This window comes from Lycorma delicatula, chromosome 9 (genome assembly GCF_047948215.1).
Source record: "Lycorma delicatula isolate Av1 chromosome 9, ASM4794821v1, whole genome shotgun sequence".
NCBI lineage: Eukaryota > Metazoa > Arthropoda > Insecta > Hemiptera > Fulgoridae > Lycorma > Lycorma delicatula.
Genome location: NC_134463.1, coordinates 110240770 through 110263584, shown reverse-complemented (window position 1 = coordinate 110263584; position 22815 = coordinate 110240770). Strand labels below are relative to the sequence as shown.

The following is a 22815-nucleotide window of genomic DNA, read 5'->3' as shown; positions in this document are numbered from 1 at the left end:
GATTTTCCATCATATAAAAAAAAATTATTATACCAATTAAAAAAATATATATGAAAATAAAAATAAATAACAAAAGTACTTTTAATAGAAAGATAAAATTAGAATATTTATTTGTATGCTATATAATTAAAATTTTTGTGCATCAAACACCAAAGACTTGTTTGCTGGTTGAGGTCGAACTTTCTTTTTTTTACTCCGGGATCACCGTTAGGTAACAGAGGATTAAATGAAATGGCAATTTTGTAGCCTGTGAATAATGCCATGTCTGACCGGGATTTGAAGAACCCCGGACCTAACGAATGAAAGGCCGAGATGTAACTACTTGCGCCACGGAGGTCAAGGTTAATCAGACTCAACACGCTGTACTATTATTCACAAGGAATAAAAGTAACTCTGAATCTTGGCATATCATTATTTGGCACTATTATTTATCCGGCTTTGGTTAAAATAACAGAAAATAATTATAATTTCTCTCTTTACAAACTGTGAGGTAAATAAATATTTATTGTCAACCACAAGTTCGTGAATTTATTTTTATGACGATTTTAATGAATTTTTATTGTAAACATAATTTTGAAAATTTTTATTAAACTTAATGCCTTTGGTTATCATCAGTCTTTAAGAGGAGGACGACAACCCAAGGGAAAACAAACCAAGAAGCCTGAAAATGTAACAAAAAAAGGTCATGAGTTGTGCTGAAAGGCGGGTATCCGGTGTGTTTAAGTGGGAGGTTTTTTAGTCGACACTACGGTCTTGCGCGGGCAGACGGTGGCTGGCTTTTTCCTTCTCCTACAAAAAAAAAGTGAAGTTTGTAAAGAGATTTTATTTTATTAAAATTGTTAATTCATCAGTGACTGACTGAATTTAATTCATTCAGTTTTTAATTCATAGGTTAAAGCTCGACGTTTAGATTATGTTATTATATAAAATAATAATAGTAATAGTAAAGAATTATTAAAATTATTATTACAGTAACAGAACTAGTAACGGATGAGTTACCACAAACTAAAATTTGAACCAAGTGCGTTTTCAAATCATAATCATTAGTGAACGTTTTACCATTCAAAGATTTTTGCAAACTTAAAAAAAAATGGTAATCTGATGGCGCAAGTTTAGGGTTATATGTGTATATAACAACAAGTGATGAGACATCACTTCCCGACCAAGCTCCAATAATTTTCCTCGAGTTACCAAAGATGAGTGAGGCCTTGCATCGTCTTGATGGAACACGATTCCTTTGTGATTTGCCAATTCGGGTTAATTTTCTTTGATTGCTTCCTCCACTTTCATTAATTGTTAACAGTAAACATTTGAATTGATCGTTTGGTTCCTTAGAAGCAACTTAAAATACATAACACCTTTGTAATCGCACCAAATTGACAACATGATCTTTTTTTTTGATGCATTTCAGTTTTCAGTGTGGCTTGTCCCGGTTCATAACGCTTGGACCAAGATCGTTTACAATTTTCGTTATTGTAGTGGATTCATATTTCATCACCAGTGATGATTCGTTTCAAAAAAGGGTTGACTTCATTGCGTTTGAGATGTATATCGCTCATCACAAATATTGATTCATTGTGTTAAGTGAATTTCTTTCAATTTATACAAAACATAAATCGAGGTACTTAACGAGTCCAAGATATTTGATATGATTTTCAATTGATATGTGTGATACATTTAACTCTTTCCAATATCTCACACAATTGCTTGACGATCCGATTCAATTATGGCTTTGATTTGATCTTAATCAACTTCAGTAGGTCTTCTTCGAGTGGAAAATCACCAGAACGGAATTTTTTAAACCAACCCAACGGGTTGGTCTAGTAGTGAACGCGTCTTGCAAAATCAGCTGATTGAAGTCGAGAGTTCCAGCGTTCAAGTCCTAGTAAAGCCAGTTATTTTTACACGGATTTGAATACTAGATTGTAAATACCGGTGTTCTTTGGTAGTTGGGTTTCAATTAACCACACGTCTCAGGGAATGGTCGAACTGAGAATGTACAAGACTACACTTCATTTACACTCATACATATCATCCTCATTCATCATCCTCTGAAGTATTATCTGAACGGTAGTTACCGGAGGCTAAACAGGAAAAAGGAAGGAATTTTTGACAAATTCTGACATAAACTTCAATCTTTGTGAGGCACAGTAACTTTCTTGCCTTTACGGAAATAAATATGTTAAAAATGTTTGTTTTAACACTTCCAGTTAAAATTTATCGTAAACTAACAGCTGGAAATAAAATTGCACCCTATTTTCTAATAAAGTATGCTAAAAGTGACAGCTATTATTAAATGCCAAAAGGAAAAAATCTTTACGTTGACGGAAGTCCTTCAAAATAAATATAACGCTATCATTTGTGAAAACCGAAATTACTTTCTTGCTAACTCCGATATTCGTATTGAAATTCAACCCAAGATATATAGAGGAAAATTGAACTAGCTGTAGATACTCTATCTAAACTGTCTGTGATCTGGAAAGATCATGCTATATACCAAACTGAGATTGCTGAAGAACCTGGTGTTTCCAATTTTCCTTTATGGTTTCATAGATCAAAAAATTATAGAATAAATGACGTTTTTGAGGTGTGGGAATATAGGCGGATCTACTGTTAGTGGAGAAAAAATCGTTTTAATTCTCAGTGGACTCGGAATTCAGAGTCGTGTGTTACCGGCAATTTTTTTTTTAATATTGTTTGTCATCAGGAAGACAATCCATAGAAGATCACTGTTCGGTGAAAAATTGAAGGAAATATAATTCGGGGGGAAGATCCTCTATACAATGGATAGACAAGGTAGAAAAGAAAACAAACAGAATGTTGGCCCTATTAAAAGAAGGCAAAACAAAGTTACCGGTGCACTGAAGAGGAATAGTGGAGAACATCACTTTTTCGAAATTTTAAACAAATTACATTCATTTACATTTTTTTTTTTTTTTTTAGTAAAATATCAGTTAGTAGCCTATTATATTATTTATCAGTTCAAGTTTTAAATAATAAAGCTAAAGTAATATATTCTCGTTTAAGAAAAATAATCTTTTACATAAATCCGATACGTATAAAAAGTATTATTATTAAATAATATTGATTTAGAGGTACGTTGGAAATGAAACCCATCAGAAGTAACACAATGCCGATGATATGATGCCAAAGTGTTGATAAAAATAAGTAAAATTAATTTATGAAAAATATATCTAAGAAATTGTAGAAGAAATGTCTTAATATTTCAATAAAATCATATTATCCATGATAAATAAGGTTGGATATATTAATCTCATAAGCTATCGCAAAATTAGGTCACATATCATTCAACGAAAATACTAACGATGACAAATAGAAAACGTAATTTAAAACTTATTAAAACCAAATCAACTCCAGAGAAAAACAAAATTAAAAGGAAATATTAATTCCGCAATTATTCATTGATCGCAAAAGATAAACTGAAGAAATGTACGGTAATCAACGAATCTGCTCGAGATAAATGTCAAAAAAAATATTCATTAGTTAAAATTTTGAATAGAATTAAATATTAGTCTTTTTTAGAGTTGTAAAAGTTTTTTTTAAGTAGAGGAAAAAAGAAAAAAAATATATTTATTTATACTTCGTAAATGAATCAAAACTTATTATAATTAAAATTAGCACATAAAAGAAAACCAAACTGTGCGATTCCAAAGATGTAATTTATAAAATATCAAGGCTATTCAGTTTGCTTTACAAATTACATGTAAAAGAAACGGTAAAGGATTTAAAGAAAAACAAATTAACAGTCGAGTACAAATGAAAACATTCAGATTCATTGACACATTAAGCATTTAACTGAAATAAAAAAAGCAATTTAAACAAATACTAATGTTATACAAATTCTAGAAAATTCTCAAGTGTTTTGAAATCTCTTTATAACTTTTAATATGATTTATTTATAGGAAAATTAAAATTAATAAACAAATAAAAGGTTCTATGTAAGACGGTTAATTGCATCGTTACCGTCTGATGATTCTGCAATAATTACAATATCTCAGGGTTAGACCCTGGAAATTGAAAGAGCCATAAATTAAAATAAAATATAAACAACCATAATAAAATTTTATTTTATTTTCTATCTGTAACTAAATTCAATACGTTTTGTTAATGGTGGATTAAATACCTAATAACTATATCACTCAATGCCCGTTCTTATATTCAATAAAAAAAAGAAAAATACTAATAATCTACCATCATAAAAAAAAAAATATTTAGCTAAAGTTTAAAGTTTAGCGATATTTGAAGACATTTAAAACAGATTACGAAAAGGATATATAAGCGTTATCATGTATAAAATATATTTTAGTGTGGGAAACATAGATATAAAAATATTAGTAAGGTATTTTTATTTCATTTTATGCGAGTTCTAACATTTATTAAACTGAAACAGACGATCGAGTTAATTTATCAAGTTGACGCTGTCAGAATTTACTGGAGTTTTCCTTTTGTTCGTCAAAATTTCATATTCCGTCGACCAATTTAATGTAAAAATTTTAAATTATTGCCTCGTTCAGTTTTTAAATGTAGCACGTTTCCAGTAAACAGCTTAAGAAACTTTAATTTTTAACAATGCCTTTTCCTTTCTTTTTCCTGTTTAGCCTCCGGTAACTACCATTTAGATAATTCTTCAGAGGATGAATGAGGATGATATATATGAGTGTAAATGAAGTGTAGTCTTGTACATGCTCAGTTCGACCATTCCTGAGATGTGTGGTTAATTGAAACCCAACCACCAAAGAACACCGGTATTCACGATCTAGCGTTCAAATCCGTGTAAAAATAATTGGCTTTACTAGGACTTGAACGCTGGAACTCTCGACTTCCAAATCAGCTGATTTGGGAAGACGCGTTCACCACTAGACAACCCGTTGGCTTTTGAACAATTAACGTAAATTAAGTAACCGAGCCAGACAACTAGTTAAATTCATTGCAAGATGATTCAAGGATAAAACTAACTTTGACTGTACATTCTTCATTATAATATTATTAGTATGTGAACAGCCTTCATTTTAAAATAGTTATTGTTCAAATAAAAACGCTAGATTCGATAGAATCTGAAATAAATCTCAGGGAAAAGTTTATAGAAAACATTCACTAGATGAAGAACAAGGTCTTAGAAAATATTTATTACGGCAAATCGAAAAATGGAAGGAAGTGTATTAGGTTAAAAATGATATACGTAAAAAATTATAAACGTAAAAAATAATTAAAACAGGTATGTTGGAGTTAAGTTGAGATTAAATGACTAGAATAGAATAAAAATTAATTGGAAATATCCCCAAAATAGTGAAGTAATATAACAATGTCAAAAAATTAAATGAGGACAATGTTACCTAATTCCTTAATTAATTATAATTGTAATTAGTTACCTAATTACACAAATGAAAGCAAATTAATATAATACATATAAAATGAATTAAAATACTAGCAGCAGTGGTAATGAACGACATGAATCTGGCTAAAACGTTTACTGAATTCAGCTCGATTTTTTTGATTTTCAATTAGACCAATCTGCTAGTTTATATTTAATGATGTTACGATAATTCGTTTTAAATTGTATAAATGTCTTTCTAAAGAAAAATTAGAATGGTAAACAAGAAGCGTTGTATAAGACTTCCGAATTTGTTTATTCACATACCAAAAAGGTTGCTAATAAAACCGGTGAAACTGGTAGAAGACAAAGATTAATTGTTTTAAATAAAATAAATTGTTTAAAATAACAAATAAATTCATTATATTAAACTTGAATCTGTTTAAAAAAAAATAGGTCGCCAATAAAAACTGAAATATGGAACCAGTTGAAAAATTGTTAGCTATTAACTATAAGCAAAGTATACTCGTAATATTATTGCGTATATATTTTTATTAGATCACTCAAATATAAACCAGAATTTTTTTAAATATTTATTTCAAGTGTGGGAGACCTTGTGGATCCAATCTTCATAAAACGTTTGAGGACTTTTCACGAGCTAAATGCGTCACACTCCTCTAATTGATTGTCACCCTAGAATCAACGTTCTCGTAGTTTTGCCTCATGCAATTTTCCACGTTTTATCTCATTCAATGAGCCAAATAATAAGAAATCACTGGGGAAATTAATCTGGAGTTCAGAGGAAATTTTCTTAGGTTTCACTGTAAATTTCAGCCAATTTATTCTGAGTGTGAAGCGTGGAGTTGTGAAGGAGAGTCAAACCTCTGATCGGCTGACGGGGCCTTTAGTTTCCAACAGCGTCTTTGAATTTTTCCAATAGCTGGCAGTAGTATCAAACATTCTTAGTGCGATGTTCGTGAAGAAAATCAACGAGCAATACACCTTTTCGGTTTCAAAAGACAGTTGCGAGGGTTTTTGCAGATGATGGAAACATTTTTGCCTTTATAGGGCAAGGTTATCAACCCCTACATTGTTTCATATTCGCCGATTACGACTCGGAAGTGTAGTAATAGACCCATGTCTCGCTACATGTGACTATTTGATGCAAATATTATTTACCTCTCATCGACATCGATTAAGAAGCCATTGGCAAATTTCCTGTTTCGGACCTCTCTGATTTTAGATAAAATGTCTCGCAACTCACTTCGTACAGACTTTGCCGAACCCAATGTGTATACAACGATGGAATTGACCTTTCCAAGACTGATACCCATTCCGAAGCAATTTCAAATCATTGTCGATGCTCTTCAAGAAATCACGGATCGTTCGAATGTTGCAATTTGTCCCACTCGGGCTTGAATGCCTATTGTGAGTCGTTTTCTTTAGCTACACGCCATTTTTTAAATTTTCTGTTCCAATCGCACAGTTAGATACGTGACAACGTCATATATCCAAACTCCACTTGAAGTCTAGCAAAGGTTTTGGAAGGTTAACACCCTTATTCTTGTGAAACTTCACGATAATACGTTACGCAACCGACGATGGAATCACTTGCTCTACCATGACGATACTGACCAGAGAGATACGAATGCCGAGGCAGCTGTAGTGTTCTTCTCCACCACAAAGCTCTACCTACAATATCATTCCGTGCCAGCCTACTCCTGTTCCTACGCGTGCCATTTTATATAGCGTAATTTTTCAAGTAGTAATATTCATAGTGCTCTTTAAATTACATTCTATAAGAAAAATTACACGGTTCCTCAAAAATAAAATTTAGAAAAAGAGTTTAGCATTTCAGTAATATCACATATAACGCTGTTTTTAAGATATCAACAATTAAGTAATAAAATTTACTGCATTACAATTTTATATGGTAATTGCTCCACAAAATGTTTCGTAGCTAACCGTTGTACAATATAAATTATTAAGTATCATAAAAAACTCAGAACCAATATACTAGACACTGCAATTGTTCTTCAAACAAAAAATTCTTCTACAATTATTTTTTTTACTTCAGTTTGTGCCCATAATATGAATTTGTATCGATTTATCGAATTTTTATCGATTTTTTTTTAATGCATAACGAGTAGTAATGAATCGAAATGAAATCATTTTAAATAAAAATAATGATTTACATGAATATCTTATCAATATCTAATATATTTTAATTAAAAGTACTTTAACAGTGGGCCCTGTCCTCTTAACGAAAATACGAGTAGATATTTTTTCTATTTATTCACAGGGATATGTATCTATCTATAAAAACTCTGAAAATTAAGCTGCATCACTTTTAGAAAATTTTCTTTTTCACTTATTCGCTTAGAGTTCATTTAAGCAGAAAATTAGTGAAAATATAATTTAAATTTAATTTAGCGAAAATTTTTAAAAATTTTGTAAGCAGTTCCTTCACCCATGTTGAAAGGTTCAGTTATTTTTTATTCATAGTTGTGAATGAATTTTAGTAAAAACATTTCGGGGGACAGAATTAGAACGAATAAAATTTAAAACAATTTTCTTACAAAAATATATATTTTAATTTGAATGAAAGTTTTTTCCAAATATTAAATAAGATCTATCATTCGGAAGAACGTAAGTTAAATTCACGTTTATTTTTTTAATAATTACATAAAAAAACATTTAAAATGAAGAAAAATACATAAAATCCTTGAAACGATCTAAAAAGGAAAATATTGCTATATATTCCTATATTTTTAGCCTTTATAGGCTAAACCTATAAGGTAGTTGTCGGACCACATGTACGAAGTATCTCTGTCGTTCACAAGTTACAGCAGGTTGTATTGCTTGTGCGCTACAATTAAACAATATTAGGCCGGACGGCTGCTAATTGTGGTGGCGTGTTGTAACGAATACAACTAATGTGTTTAAGAGAACTGGGTTCTCTCCTACCAAAATCTAGCATTAATTACAAAATAATAAAGGATTAGATAAAATTAATATTTACCTCATCGTCCAAATATTCTTGTATACGCTGCTGATAATCTTTATTCTTTTTTGATCTCACTAATATAAAGATTCTATTAATATGTGGACATGTTCTTAACAATTTTTCAACTATAACTTTACCCATAAAACCGGTACCACCTGTTATAAAAACAGATTTATTTCGATAAAATTCTTGGATGGGTGATCCCACCGAATTTTCAGTGTTATTTATATCCTCCATCTGTAACAAGAGGGAAAAATAAATCATTAAATAAATCTACTATAAAAAACCATACATTTTATTTAAATAAAAAATAATTCAGTTACAGTTAAAGATTGATTATATGGGCGTGTTCTAATCAAAAAAATCATCCAAACGAGTCTCGTACGTATTTTTACTTAATATATTATCGTTAAGTATTAAATTGTGCTGTTTAGGTTTTTCGCATGTTTTTTTTTTTTGGTTAGACCTTTATTTTTAAATTATATTTGAGTTTATCTTTTTGAATCTACAGACGCTTATTTCTTAAACTCTCTTATTCCAGATGTAATAATTTTCAAAATTAGAAATATAATCTGATCCAGGCGGCGGCTCTATTTTATGACTATAAGAAAAGGTGAATTGGAGATTCGAATTGCTTTCATCCATTCTTCTTTCTGTCTATAGAATTTCCGTGCAACATAAATTCAGTATATAATGTAAAGAAAAATTATTCCTATAGGCAAATAAGCATTAAAGATCTCTTTATTGATATGTTTGATGAATCTTATCATTTATTTCATGATAATACTCATACTACTCGTACAAAGTATTTTATAGACTTATTGCAGTTCATGACACTTTTTTATTGAACTACCTAAAATAATTTCATTACCCAACTTTACATTAGAAATAAACATTTCTCTCTCTCTCTCTCTCTCTCTCACTCTCTCTCTCTCCCTCTCTCTCTCTCACTCTCTCTCTCTCTCGCTCTCTCTCTCTCTCTCTCTCTCTCTCTCTCTCTCTCTCTCTCTCTCTCTCTCTCTCTCTCTCTCTCTCTCTCTCACTCTCTCTCTCTCATTTTCTATTAAGCCTCCGGAACCGCCATAAGGTATTACTTCAGCGGAAGAGTTAGAATGATACTCTAGTTAGTATGTATGAATGTAAATGAAGTGTAGTCTTATACAGTCTCAAGTCGACCATTTCTGAGATGAGTGGTTAATAATCATTTGAATAAATAAAAAAGTTAATTATAAGCTAATTCCGATTTATGCCGTGTTAACGTACATTATGAATGTATGCCCTATAAATTATTTAACCATTATTTTCATAGTACTCGCCTATTGTGGGCATTTTAGAAGGAATGGTTTTTCAGGTTATCAATTTTTATTTCCAAGTAAATGCTATTTTAATCACGAATGGTTATTTGAAAAAAATAAAACTATGGTAGTTAGTTTCATAACCTGAATAAAAAACATATGAATATAATAATAATTAAAAATACCCTTTGTTATAACTGAGACAAAAAAAAATTAAATAATTAAATAAACTAATAATAATAATAATAAAACTGATAATTAAATTAAACTGATATAAAGAATAAAGTAATGTAAAACCAATTTAATAGCAACATTAATATGTAATATTAATGTTATTCAGCAATTCGGAACAAGAACATTAAGGATGTCCTAATTGCAAACATCCTGTCCATTTTATACGTTCTAAAACAACGAGGACAGCGATGCGTATTTGTATGGACTCCGAGGCATGCTGGTATTACAGGTAATGAAATCGCAGACGAAGCTGCCAGAAAGGCAACAGTCTGCGATGATTTGAATGCATTTCCTGTAAGAGTGGCAGATGTTAAAAACCGTCTAACAAATATAGTAAAAAACAAATGGAATGCTGAATGGATGAGTTTAAATACAAAATTAAACTCAGTAAAAACTTCTCCTTATAAATGGAAAAGCGACTTTAAGTTGACTCGCCTTGAACAAGTAGCGGTGACCAGACTTAGAATCGGTCACACGCGATTAACAAATTTATATTTGTTAACCGGCGAAGTGAAACCAATGTGCGGTGTTTGTAATAAAACACTGACAATCAAGCATCTAATAGAAGAGTGTACCTTTTATGAGGACCTCAGAAAGAGGTTCCGTCTTAGAAATAATATTAGTGCTGATCTGGATAATGGAAATGAAGAAAATATAGTTGCATTTTTACACGCCAGTGGACTTCTTCAAAGTCTATAAAATTAAAGTTTAAAGCTGTGATAAACGAATCTCTAAGCGGTAGTTTTATATATATATATATAAAGAAAGAAATGGTATTGATAAGTTGAAATTTTAATTTCATGGTCTTTTGAGAACCTTATCTCAAATTTTAATATTGGGGCCCTTTACACCCCGTAAGTGTTTGTGATTGTCTTTGTCTTTTATGTCTTAATGTTTATTGTGAATTTTGTGTTTTTAAATAAAATGTAAGGGCCCTTCACACCCTTACATATGACGATCCTGATTGAGATAATAATTTCTTTTAAAGAATGTGACGAGGGCTAATGACCTTAGCAGTCGATGCCCGAAAAAGTTCAGTTAAAAAAAAAAAAAAAATATGTAATACAATAATAGCTATAATGTGTACGCTACATTATAGTTATTATTGTTTACTGTTGCTCATAAAATCAGATGTCACTTAAAATTTTCCCGCAAAATTTATTTTATTTCATTCTGTGTGACAAGATATTTATAATCAAATTTTTATTTGCAAATATAATTTTATCCACGACACAAATCATTTTGATAAAAAGATCTTAACAGTTTGTTGATTTTTTCGTTAATATACAGAATTTTTTACTCGAACAATCAAAGCGAAACAATTTTAAAAATCTTTTAACAATCATTCCTGCTGGAATGTTTTTGGAACATTTCCAGCTGGAAATGTTTTTTCTTTTATTTATTAATTTTTTTAAGATAAATTTCCACAATAAAATTAAATTGTATGAGTTAAAAATATGGGAATAAAATATGAAAATCCAGATAATTAGTTTTCCTTTAATATTTACTGTACATTTATTTTATTAATAATAAAATAAGAAATTATCTTTCCAACCTTTCTTTTTGACTTTTCTTAATTTTCAAGGTATACAATTTACTTTTTTTATTACATAAGTAGAGCTAATATTACTTTATCAATGAATTTTACGATTAATATAAAGTTACAAAGTTTTGACTGACTTTATATTTTTTGTCCAGTAATTTTTCTTTTAATTCAATCAATTTCATTTTACCAATTTTTTTTCTTAAAAATGAAAAAAGAAGTAAATCAAAAGAAGTATTTCATTTTTATTATATTTTTTTTTTTTTTACCTTAATTTGAATTAATGCCATGTAAAATGGGTAAAAAACAATTTAAAATATTTCCTATTTTATTTTCTTATATTTAAACTCAATATCATTTCTAAGATTTTTATTTTTAAACAATTATTGAATAAATATTATTCTATTGAATAAACAGTTTTCTAGTAATCGATTATTTTATAAATAATTTCTATTTCACATGTCAGAATAGTAATTAAAAAAAGGACATTTATATCGATCGATAAGATGAATACAAAAATAAGCATAACGATAAAAAACAATAATTACTGTGTTGGGAATATTTTATATTTGTAAATTAAATAAAGCTGACAACACAGTTACAGGACTTTTTCGTCACACGGCTCTTTTCTGATGCAGGGCTCACACACGCACACACACACACACACACACACACACACACACACACACACACACATATATATATATATATATATATATATATATATATATATACATACATACAACTTAATTTAAAATATTTGTCATTTTATTTCAAATCATTTATCAAATTTTTAAACAATATTAATTAAGAAGAAAGAATCCTAATATATCTACTCGTTTTGTATTTAATTATAATTAAATATATTATAATTAATTTGTAGATAATTAATATGGAATCTAATTACAGTTAGATTTTATTATAAAATATTTATTCGGTGGTATATTTTGAGATGCTCTCTGAATAAGGTTTTAGCATTGTTTTCCTTTTACATTCAGGAAAATTCTAAGGCAGTTCCTTCTTTTATTCATGAAGTATGATACCTACCCCCATTCCTGTTATGACGTATATGCTTTATTTTTATGTACCTATCAGAATTTTTTAAAAAATAATTAAATGACCACAGTCCAAAAATATAAAGAGTGTGTTAAATATCTATAATTAATTTGAAAAAAGAGAGAAAGCCCATCAGCAATTAACACCTCTATATTTATTGCACACCGGGCTGGTCTAATGGTTAACTCGTCATAAATCAGTTGTTTAACAGCTGATTATGATAATAACAGCTGACGTACCTCCTTGTACGTCTATTAAATTACCCATAAACAAATTTTTTTTTTTAAATGAAAATTACATAAAATTTTATTTCATTAACAGCTGATTTAATCCTAGTAAAAGTTGTTTTTATAAGGATTTAAATACTAGACAGTGGATACCGTTGTTACTATGGTGGTTGGAGTTCAATTAACTACTTGTTTCAGGAATGGTCGACCTGGGTCTGAAAAAGACTACACCTCGTTTACTTGTCATACATATTATCCTCATGTTACTGTGTCTGAGGAGGGGGAAGTTGCTTGTTGTTCACTAATAATAGAACAGATTGCTTCTTATACATTAGGAAAATACAATATTATGTTCTCATAGGTTGGCACCGTAACAGCTGTCGATGGATGATAATAAAATGATTTTTTTTTATTAAGTGAGAAAAAATTCCATGCTTAACCGGGATTCTAACCCAGAACTATCGGTGGAAGTCGGAAACCTTCTCTGTTTCTCCACCACAAGAATCTTCAAAATAGGAGAATAGGATTGCTACCGATTACAATAAAATATTAATTTATTTACGCAGGAGTCATAAATTGAAATATGCTATGTTTTTATTGACAATAGTGAGCGATGAGTGTGAAAAAAGTCAATATCATTTGTTGAGGATGATCTCAAAGAAGACTGAAAGCGTTTTAAAATAAGGATTTTTATTAAAAAAAATAAAAAAATAAATATAAATAAAAGAGATTTTCTTATTTAATTCGGTTCGGTTTATAGTTAGAAAATGTTAATATTACAAACTGATGTAAGTGATTGTCTTTTGTTTGTTTCCCTATAATTCTTTTAACGGATGTATCAAAGTTTAAGTGATTTAAAAGAATCTATTTGTGCGTTCTCTCTGAAGGTTATTGATAGCGAAATAGTAAACTTTATTTTTTTCATACAAACGATATTGAAAATATATCAATAAATTATAATATTTTTAATTATAATTAATTGGCGTCTGCAACTATTTCTTGTTTTGAGAATCGTGATTTCAGAAATCATTTTAAAAAAATCTGACGTGGACACCACATGACCTCCTTGTACGTCTATTAAATTACCCATAAACAAATTTTTTTTTTTTAATGAAAATTACATAAAATTTTATTTCATTAACAACTTCTGATATTTTTCAATTTTTTAAAAATTGTTATTATTGAATTATTATTTATAGTAATTTTTTTTACAATCAGAGGTTAATAATTATTAATAAATCAATATATTTAAGTTAAAAAAAAAGGAGATGAAGACTGATTCGAACCGATCTGCCTTCCCCTTTTAAGATTCAAATATTTCATTAATTAAAATTTTATTGGGCTAGAACTCTGGAACTAATGAAAATAAGTACCACTTACGATAATATCATTGAAGAGTTCTCAATGAGAGCTTATTACTGCAGTTAAGAAAAAGTTCCAAAATACAAATTTTTTGAATTACAACAGTCCTAAATCCAAAATTTCAACATCTTACGGTTAATCGTTTTTGAATTATACGAGATGTTTACGTACGTACGTACAGACGTCACGCTTAAACTACTCAAAATGGAATCAGAGATGGTCAAAGTTTATACTTTCGTTGAAATCTGTAAACCGAAATTTTTCGCGAATACAATACTTCCTTGACTTTGTACAAGGAAGTAAAAATGTGTAAATGTAATTTAATAGGCGTACGAGTAAGTCATGTGATGTCCACATCAGATTTTTAATGTTGATTTTTTCGAGCAGTCGTTTTTTTATTAATATTTTTTTTGTTTTATGATATTTTCATCTTGTAATATTTACGTACAGTCTTCTTGTTTTTTTTTTTTCATAGTTGTGAGATAAAATTGTTGGATTCAAATAATTGGAAAACTTAGTACTAATCCTATTTTATGGATTTTTATTTTAACGGATTTCATATTAAAAAAAGAAGTTTTTATTTAAAATTGTAAATATTTTTAGTACAGTTCTTATTTTGTTAAAATTTTGTTCAAATATCAATTTTTAATTCATCAGTAAATTTTTTTGTTGTTAGAGAAAGTTTTTAAAGATAGTTCCGTTTTAAGTATTTTCCAAACAACTTACATGAAAAATATTTTTTAAAAGAAAATATTAGTTCTATTGACTATATTTCTTTTTTCGTTATTATTGATTAATGTTCGGTTTCTATTGCAAAGATGATAGATAATTTGATGTCATTCTGATCTTCAAAGAACTTTTGCAAAAAAATTCAAATAATTAATTGGAGAGCTAGTGTATAAAAAAAATATATATTCCGTTATCTAGACAACCTTAACTCGCATTCAATACCTGACTCTTCAGATAGTTCCTCTATATATCTCCGTGGCGGAGTGGTAGAATTTCATTATTTCATCCGGAGGTCTCGGGTTTGAATTCAGGTCACGCACTTAATTTTTAATACACTATAAAATTAATTTATTATTTAGTAACTGTAAGAGGGCGTAAGCTTGTTGTTGACTAGATAATAAATTATTATTATTATTTTTAATTGAGACATTATTGGTTTCCTGCCTTTGCATCCTCGTGTAGATTTTTTTTAATAGGGACTGCTTTTTTTTTTGTACGCATATCTATTTTTTAATAAAAATAATATCCTCGGCAAAGTTTCTTTTTTATGCAGAATATTTATGAATACACGTATCTAATATGAACATAATTTTTTTTTTAAATCGCATAAATTAGGTTTACAGATGTTAGAAATAAATCTTTTATAAATCACTTAAAACGTCTACATGAAATATTTTAACTTCAACTGAAAAAAGTAAAAAAAAGAAAAGGAAAAACATTTAAAAAGATGTAAATTATTTTTAAATTTCTTTTTGATTTATATGAATATCACAGAGTTAATATATATAGAAGAACTTTTAGAATTCTAGTATTAATTCAGATATATTTTTAGAGTGGGCGAAAGCTTTCTTCCGTTTCTGTTTAATTCTTTTTTTCTTTTTCTATATTTCTGCTTCTCTCCCACAAACTACTTATGCTATCCATCTCATTCTGTTATATTTTTTTTTTATTTTTTTATACTTTTTAAAAAGGATATTCCGACTACGATGTATATGAGGAGACTCATTCAGTTAGTTTGGACCATTCCTTACAAATATAATGTTCATTTCGTAATTTATAGTTGAAAATGGGTTACATTGAAATACAAATTGAAAATACGTTATAATATTTTAAGTTGCAAATATTGTGTTTAAGTTTAGAAATAAAATGTAAATCTATGTAAAATTAATAAAAACTTTATTTATAATTTCTATTAAAAAGTTTGATTTTTCTTCTTTTTTTGTCCTTTTTTAATTCACAAAAACAATATTAAATAACGTAATATTTTTTCTCCTTTTTTTGTAAAATTCCTCTTGAAAATTATTTGATACGAGTTTGTTATGAAAAAAATATATTTTTTTACACAACGTGAAATATGATCATCTCTATAAAAGTTTTTCTTTCATTATTATTATTTTTTTTTAATTTGTATTAAGTAACGAGTGGTAAAAGATAAAATCTAAAATCATCTATAATTTAATAATTTTGATACGTTTTTTATGTCACTTTTAAAGTACATTGGAAACTCATTCTGAGTATGATGTAACAAAAATAAAATATGAGTATTTTTTATCACCTTAATAAAAAAAAGGAAAAATTCAAGGTGATGAAAAGTGATACGTTGTTAAAAAAAGGCTATCAATTTTCACCGAAAATTAAATTAAAATATTAAACAAAATTATTTATTTTTACTTTTTAATTTTTCACAATTTATATAATAGTTTGTATAGAATATTACACAATAAGGAAAGCAATGTAATGGACTAAAATCTCTTGCTATTGATATACGAGTAAAAATATATATATATATAATAAAATATTGGGCCCAATTTCTTGTATATGTGTATTGTTTGAGAGAGTCGGTAAATCTTTCCCTTTTATTTTTCATATATATATATACAAATACTTATGCATGTATGTTTGTGTGTGTGCTCGCTCTTAAAATCTATTCTACTTTATGTATCGGAATCGGGTGAAGGTAAAATGATGAAATTTGACATGTTCACTCTTGTGGTATATGGGGGAATTAATGGAGTTAATTTATTATATTAATATAAACCCCGCTTGAGAGTAAATTTGAACTTACTCTGTTGGATTTTCATTTTTTGGGGATTTTTAAGTAATAAAAAATAGTTCAGGACATAGAAAGAAACAATTTATTATACTACAGAAAAGGGGTAATTTTTAAAATTTGTAATTCTCTAGAACGGGTTTTTACAAGTTAGAAAAATATCAAATAACTTATCAAATTTTCAAATTTATCAATTGAAGAAGGAATAAATTTTACATTTAAAACATTTTACCAGTCAAATCGTTGTCAAATTTGTTTTCAATTCAAACGTTGTGGTTGTAAAATAAAAAATTTATTTCCACATAATTTTATTTATATGTGTTTTATTTATATATCTTATCGTTGTAACATATGGTCATAAATGCAAAAACCTTTGCGATTTCTATATATTAACCTACATAAAAATGTAAGAAAGTATGTATTCCATTTAACGAGGTATTCCATGTCACATGGATTTTGTTAATTGGTTTTCGTTTTTATATCTATTAATGAAAATAAATTCAAAGTATAATGTCTACCATGTAAGTACATTATGAGACATATCTGCTAGTTTTCGGATGATATTCATAAAATTTTCGGTAAATTAAACAATAAATAAATTTTATAAACAAATTCTTACTATAAAATAATGAATGTAAACGTGAAAAATAATAAATACTGAATGACTTCCTTTATGCCTATTAAAATACATACACACAATTTGTTTAACACATTTACACATTTTCATTTCATAAATAAATTCTGATATTTTTTTTTTATTGTTATTATTGAATAATTATATATCGTAAAATTTTGTTTACAATCAGAGGTTAATAATTATTAATAAATCAATATATTTAAATAAAAGAAAAAAATTAAAAAAAGGAGATGAAGAAGGAGGAGAAGATCTTACAAGGGAAAGGCTCCCTTGTAAGATCCAAATATTTCATTAATTAAATATTATTTGGCTATAACTCTGGAACCCTTGAAAATAAGTACTACTTTACGATATATCGTTGAAAAGCTCTCAATGAGAGCTTATTACTGCACTTAAGAAAAAATCAAAAATCCAAATTTTCTTGAATTTCGGGCTTTTTACGAAACTTTTGGTTCAGTCAATGGCAATCAAAAGGGGAGTTGTACAACTAGATGTTACAACAGTCCTAAATCCAAAATTTCAACATCCTACGGATAATCGTTTTTGAATTATGTGAGATACATACATACCTACGTGTATACATACGTACGTACGTACGTACAGACGTCACGCCGAAACTAGTCATAATAGATTCAGGGATGGTCAAAATGGATATTTCCGCTGAAATTTAGAAACCGAAATTTTTCGAAATTACAATACTTCCTTTACTTCGTACAACGAAGTAAAAATTATAAAAAGATTATTTCTTATTTTGATTAGAAATTTTATTTCAAAATCTGTTATATATTTATTTAATTGTTATTATATTACCATTTTTTATTCATTTATCTTGCTTTTTTGTTCTTTTCTTTATACAGATTCTCGTTATCTATACTAATAAGTGTCTGAAAATTGAGTTTTAGATTTTAATTTTTTTTTTTGTAATGAATTTATTATTTTACTTTATGATTTATTTATTACGTTATAATATTATTATATTATAATACTTCACCACATATGCTTGTACGTGGGAATATGGAAATGGAATTTTATAACGTACGAAAAACGCTATTCCTGACCGGGATGGGAACCCTGGACCCCCGGATTAAATTGCAAGATGCTACCCCTCCGTCATGGACATAGGCAAATTAAGTTACTTTCTTCTAAAAGCTTTTCAAAAATTTCTTTTTTTGAACTTATTGCAATAACCTCTTGTACAATTTATTTCTGTACATTTTGAGATACACAAAAAATCTTTAAAAAGTAAATAAAAATTTATCCCCACCCCAGTTTCTTTTGATAAAGGTTGAAAACTGTTCTTAATTATCATAATTTAAAGTTATTTTATTTAATTTCATACGTTGAATGACTAAAAATAGTTTTATATAGATATATACAATTAATATTTTTTAAGTTGTGAGAGCTTCCTCATCCTATAATCGATTTTTCTCTAAATGTTATAAAATAGTTCTCGTCTTAGTAATGATTAATTTACAAAAAAATAAAACCAAATTTACTGTCGGAAACAGTGAATTGTTTGTTATAACTTAATTTGTTTTGTGTGAGGTGTTAGCAGAGAGAGAGAAAATAATTGAAGCGTTAATCATAACGGGTTTTTAGAAGTGAGGTTTATCTAATTATCAGGTTGACATCAGAAACGAGTACCTTCAAAATAATGAAACGAAATTACCAAATTCAGTTGATAAAAATTTTGATAAATTTATAGAAAAATTAGTGCACAAAAATGTTTAAATAAGAAATTCCATTACGCAGTCAATTAATAACTAAATTAATTAACAAATTTTACAAATGCGCGCCCGCATACACATACATGTACATATACACATTGAAACATACACATAAAATATTGAATCAAAAAAAAAATTAATTAACATGGAAAAACACATGAATGTTTTTTAAGGTAAAAAAACACAAGGGTATTACCTTTAAAATTAAGAAGGTTAACATTTCATAATTTGAACAAATTTCATTAAAAGGAGGAGGTTTTCATGTTATTTTTAACGGATTTGAATACTAGATCGTGGATACCGATATTCTTTGGTGGTTGGGTTTCAATTAACTACACATCTCAGGAGTGGTCAACCTGAAACTGTACAAGACTACACTTCATTTATATTTATATGCATATCATCCTAATTCATGCTCTGAAGTAATATGTTACGGTGGTTCTGGAGGCTAAACAGAAAAGAGAGAGAGCGAGAAGTTTTCATGAACAACGGAATATTTTTTTTTTTAAGTTGTAACCATAATTATAACTGAATGGATTTCGATGTTATTTTTTATTTAAAGAGAAAGCTCCTCGTATGGTCCCGTTGTAAGTTTACGTAACAGCAGAGGAAATGTTTTTAAACGAAAAAATATTTAGCAATTCCTACAAAACTGATTAATTAGACGATACTTTTTTTGTCACTATTATTGCTTAATATTATACAGTGTATTATACGTTATATATAATTTCATGTACGTATTTTTTGGTAAACATAACGCACTTTTTTACCTTAAAAATTCATCTTAAAATTGGGTACGTCTTATACAATGAAGGTAAAGATTGTTTCCTCTTTTCAACGCTATACGCACTTCATTTTGTGTTCCAAGATCTTTATAGCAAGTGAATGACGCGACCGAGTTGATGCTGGACCTTCACGTGACTTCTAGCACGTCATTGGCTCAAAGCGGGACTCCCAATTTAAGTTGCGTAATTTCTTATCCGAGTAATCAGTTACAGACGTTTATCAGTATTGAGTTGACGTGTTGCGACAGTTTGTGTTTGATAGTTTTTAGTTATGGAAAAAACGTTGGTGACATTCTTACACTTCAAATTACAAACTGCAGGTTGTAAAATATGCGAAAGAACACGGAAATAGAAAAGCTGAAAGACATTTTCTAAAATCGGTAAAATGGCATTGCTATTTCAAAAAAAAGTATTCACATACATGCAGTCAAAGCAGCCTGTAATCGTAACATAGAAAATTTTAAAGGTGGTGCGTCATAGTGATACCTTTTCATAAAACAGTGAATTTTGTATGCGTACAAAAAAAGATCGGTGAAAAAATGCCAAAAGAATACGAAGACAAAATTATTTTCTTTCATAAATATGCGATTCAACAACGAAAAATTACAATTTTGAAATAGGACAGATACCCAATATGGAGGAAACGCCCCTAACTTTTAATGTACCCTCAAACAGAACTGTAGCTGAGAAAGGTGAGAAAAGCATTACAATGAAAGGCAGGGAAATGAAATAACACGCTACACTGTAGTTCTTGTATGTTTTGCTGATGGTACGAAGCTGCCGGCAATGATAATTTTTAAGCGGAAGACATTGCCTAAAGAAAAAAATATCAACAGGAGTGATTTTTTTGCAATTTTTTGCAAAAGGTTGGATGGATGAAAGTGGCATGAAAGTGTGGATAGACAAAGTACGGAAAAGAAGGAATGGTGCACTGCTAAAGAAGAAAGTTCTTCTTGTATTTGATCAGTCCGGCCTCATCTGAAAGAAACAATCAAAAAAACTCCAAGAGTGTAATACTGAACTGATTGTCATACCAGGATGACAGATCACAATTACAGCCACTTGATGAATCATTGAATAAGCCCTTTAAATTCTTTATGAGGGAAGAATGGAACAAATGGATGATGAATGCTGGTATACATCAGCTAACACCAAAGGGTGCCCTGAATCGGCCATCAATTTCTCAAAAGTGCGAGTGGGTTAAGACGTCTTGGTCGAAAGTGAATGAACAAACTATTGTTAAATCTTTTTTTAAATGCAGAATTAGCAACACCTTTGATGGAAATGAAGATCATTTCTTGTATTAAGATGATGATGATGAAGAACAAGAGGTGTATACATTGATGAGAGAGAAGATTCAGATGGCAGGGATATGAATTTTGCAAGTTTCTACAGTCAGTTTACTATTTCAAAATTTTTATCATTTCATATTTCAAACTATTACTTAATCAATTTTTTTTTTTTAATTATACTTTAAATTTTAGGTTTTTCCAAAAAAATTTATTAAATATCTTGGGTGCGTCTTATACGCCGAAAAATACGGTATTATTATTATTAAGTATTACCCGTACTGGATTACTACGTTTCATATTGATATTACATTCTAATTTTATTTTTTTTTTAATATTACAGAAAATTAGTCTGTCATCAAATTTAAAATAAATTAGGTCTTAGTATATTCCTGCTTTTAAAAAGTTTTTTCTCTCGCTCTATGGTAGACTTCGTACTTTGATTCTCTTCGATTTTATCAAAATCCAGATTTTTCGTTTCGCATGAGCAGCTTTTAGTAATTCGAACAGCTGTGTTTATTTATTGTTTTTTACTTCCTTGTACGAAGTAAAGGATGTATTGTGTTGGTGAAAAATTTCGGTTTTCAGATTTCAATGGAAATATCCATTTTGACCATTCCTGAATCCATTTTGACTGGTTTCGGCGAGACGTCTGTTACGTACGTATGTATATCGCATAACTCAAAAACGATTAGACGTAGGATGTTGAAATTTTGGATTTAGGACTGTTCGTAACATCTAGTTGTCCACCTCTCTTTTTGATTGCAATCGAATTGACCAAAAATGTCCAAAAAAGCTCAAAATCAAAACATTTGATTTTTTACTTTTTCTTAATTGCAGTAACAAGCCCTCATTGAGAGCTTTTCAACGAAATAAGTGGTACTTATTTGCAGAGTTATTTTTTTTTTGTCTTCAGTCATTTGACAGGACCCTCTACATCCTACATCCCTAACAATTTGTTTTACATATTCCAAACGTGGCCTGCCTACACAATTTTTTCCTTCTACTTGTCCTTCCAATATTAAAGCGACTATTCCAGGATGGCTTAGTATGTGGCCTATAAGTCTGTCTCTTCTTTTAACTATATTTTTCCAAATGCTTCTTTCTTCATCTATTTGCCGCAATACCTCTTCATTTGTCACTTTATCCACCCATCTGATTTTTAACATTCTCCTATAGCACCGCATTTCAAAAGCTTCTAATCTTTTCTTCTCAGATACTCCGATCGTCCAAGTTTCACTTCCATATAAAACGACACTCCAAACATATACTTTCAAAAATCTTTTCCTGACATTTAAATTAATTTTTGATGTAAACAAATTATATTTCTTACTGAAGGCTCGTTTAGCTTGTGCTATTCGGCATTTTATATCGCTCCTGCTTCGTCCATCTTTAGTAATTCTACTTCCCAAATAACAAAATTCTTCTACCTTCATAATCTTTTCTCCTCCTATTTTCACATTCAGTGGTCCATCTTTGTTATTTCTACTACATTTCATTACTTTTGTTTTGTTCTTGTTTATTTTCATGCGATAGTTCTTG

The 22815-nt window shown here is 28.9% G+C and overlaps 1 protein-coding gene across 2 annotated transcripts in view; it reads right to left on the bottom strand.

Moving 5' to 3' along the window:
* The window catches only part of LOC142329919 (fatty acyl-CoA reductase wat-like), a 161901-nt gene that overhangs the window by 78740 nt on the left and 60346 nt on the right, over positions 1-22815 (bottom strand). For both annotated transcript variants that reach the window (XM_075374856.1, XM_075374855.1), the window contains exon 2: positions 8355-8576. In XM_075374856.1, the coding sequence (XP_075230971.1) occupies positions 8355-8576 (222 nt within the window). The remainder of the gene's footprint in view (positions 1-8354; positions 8577-22815) is intronic.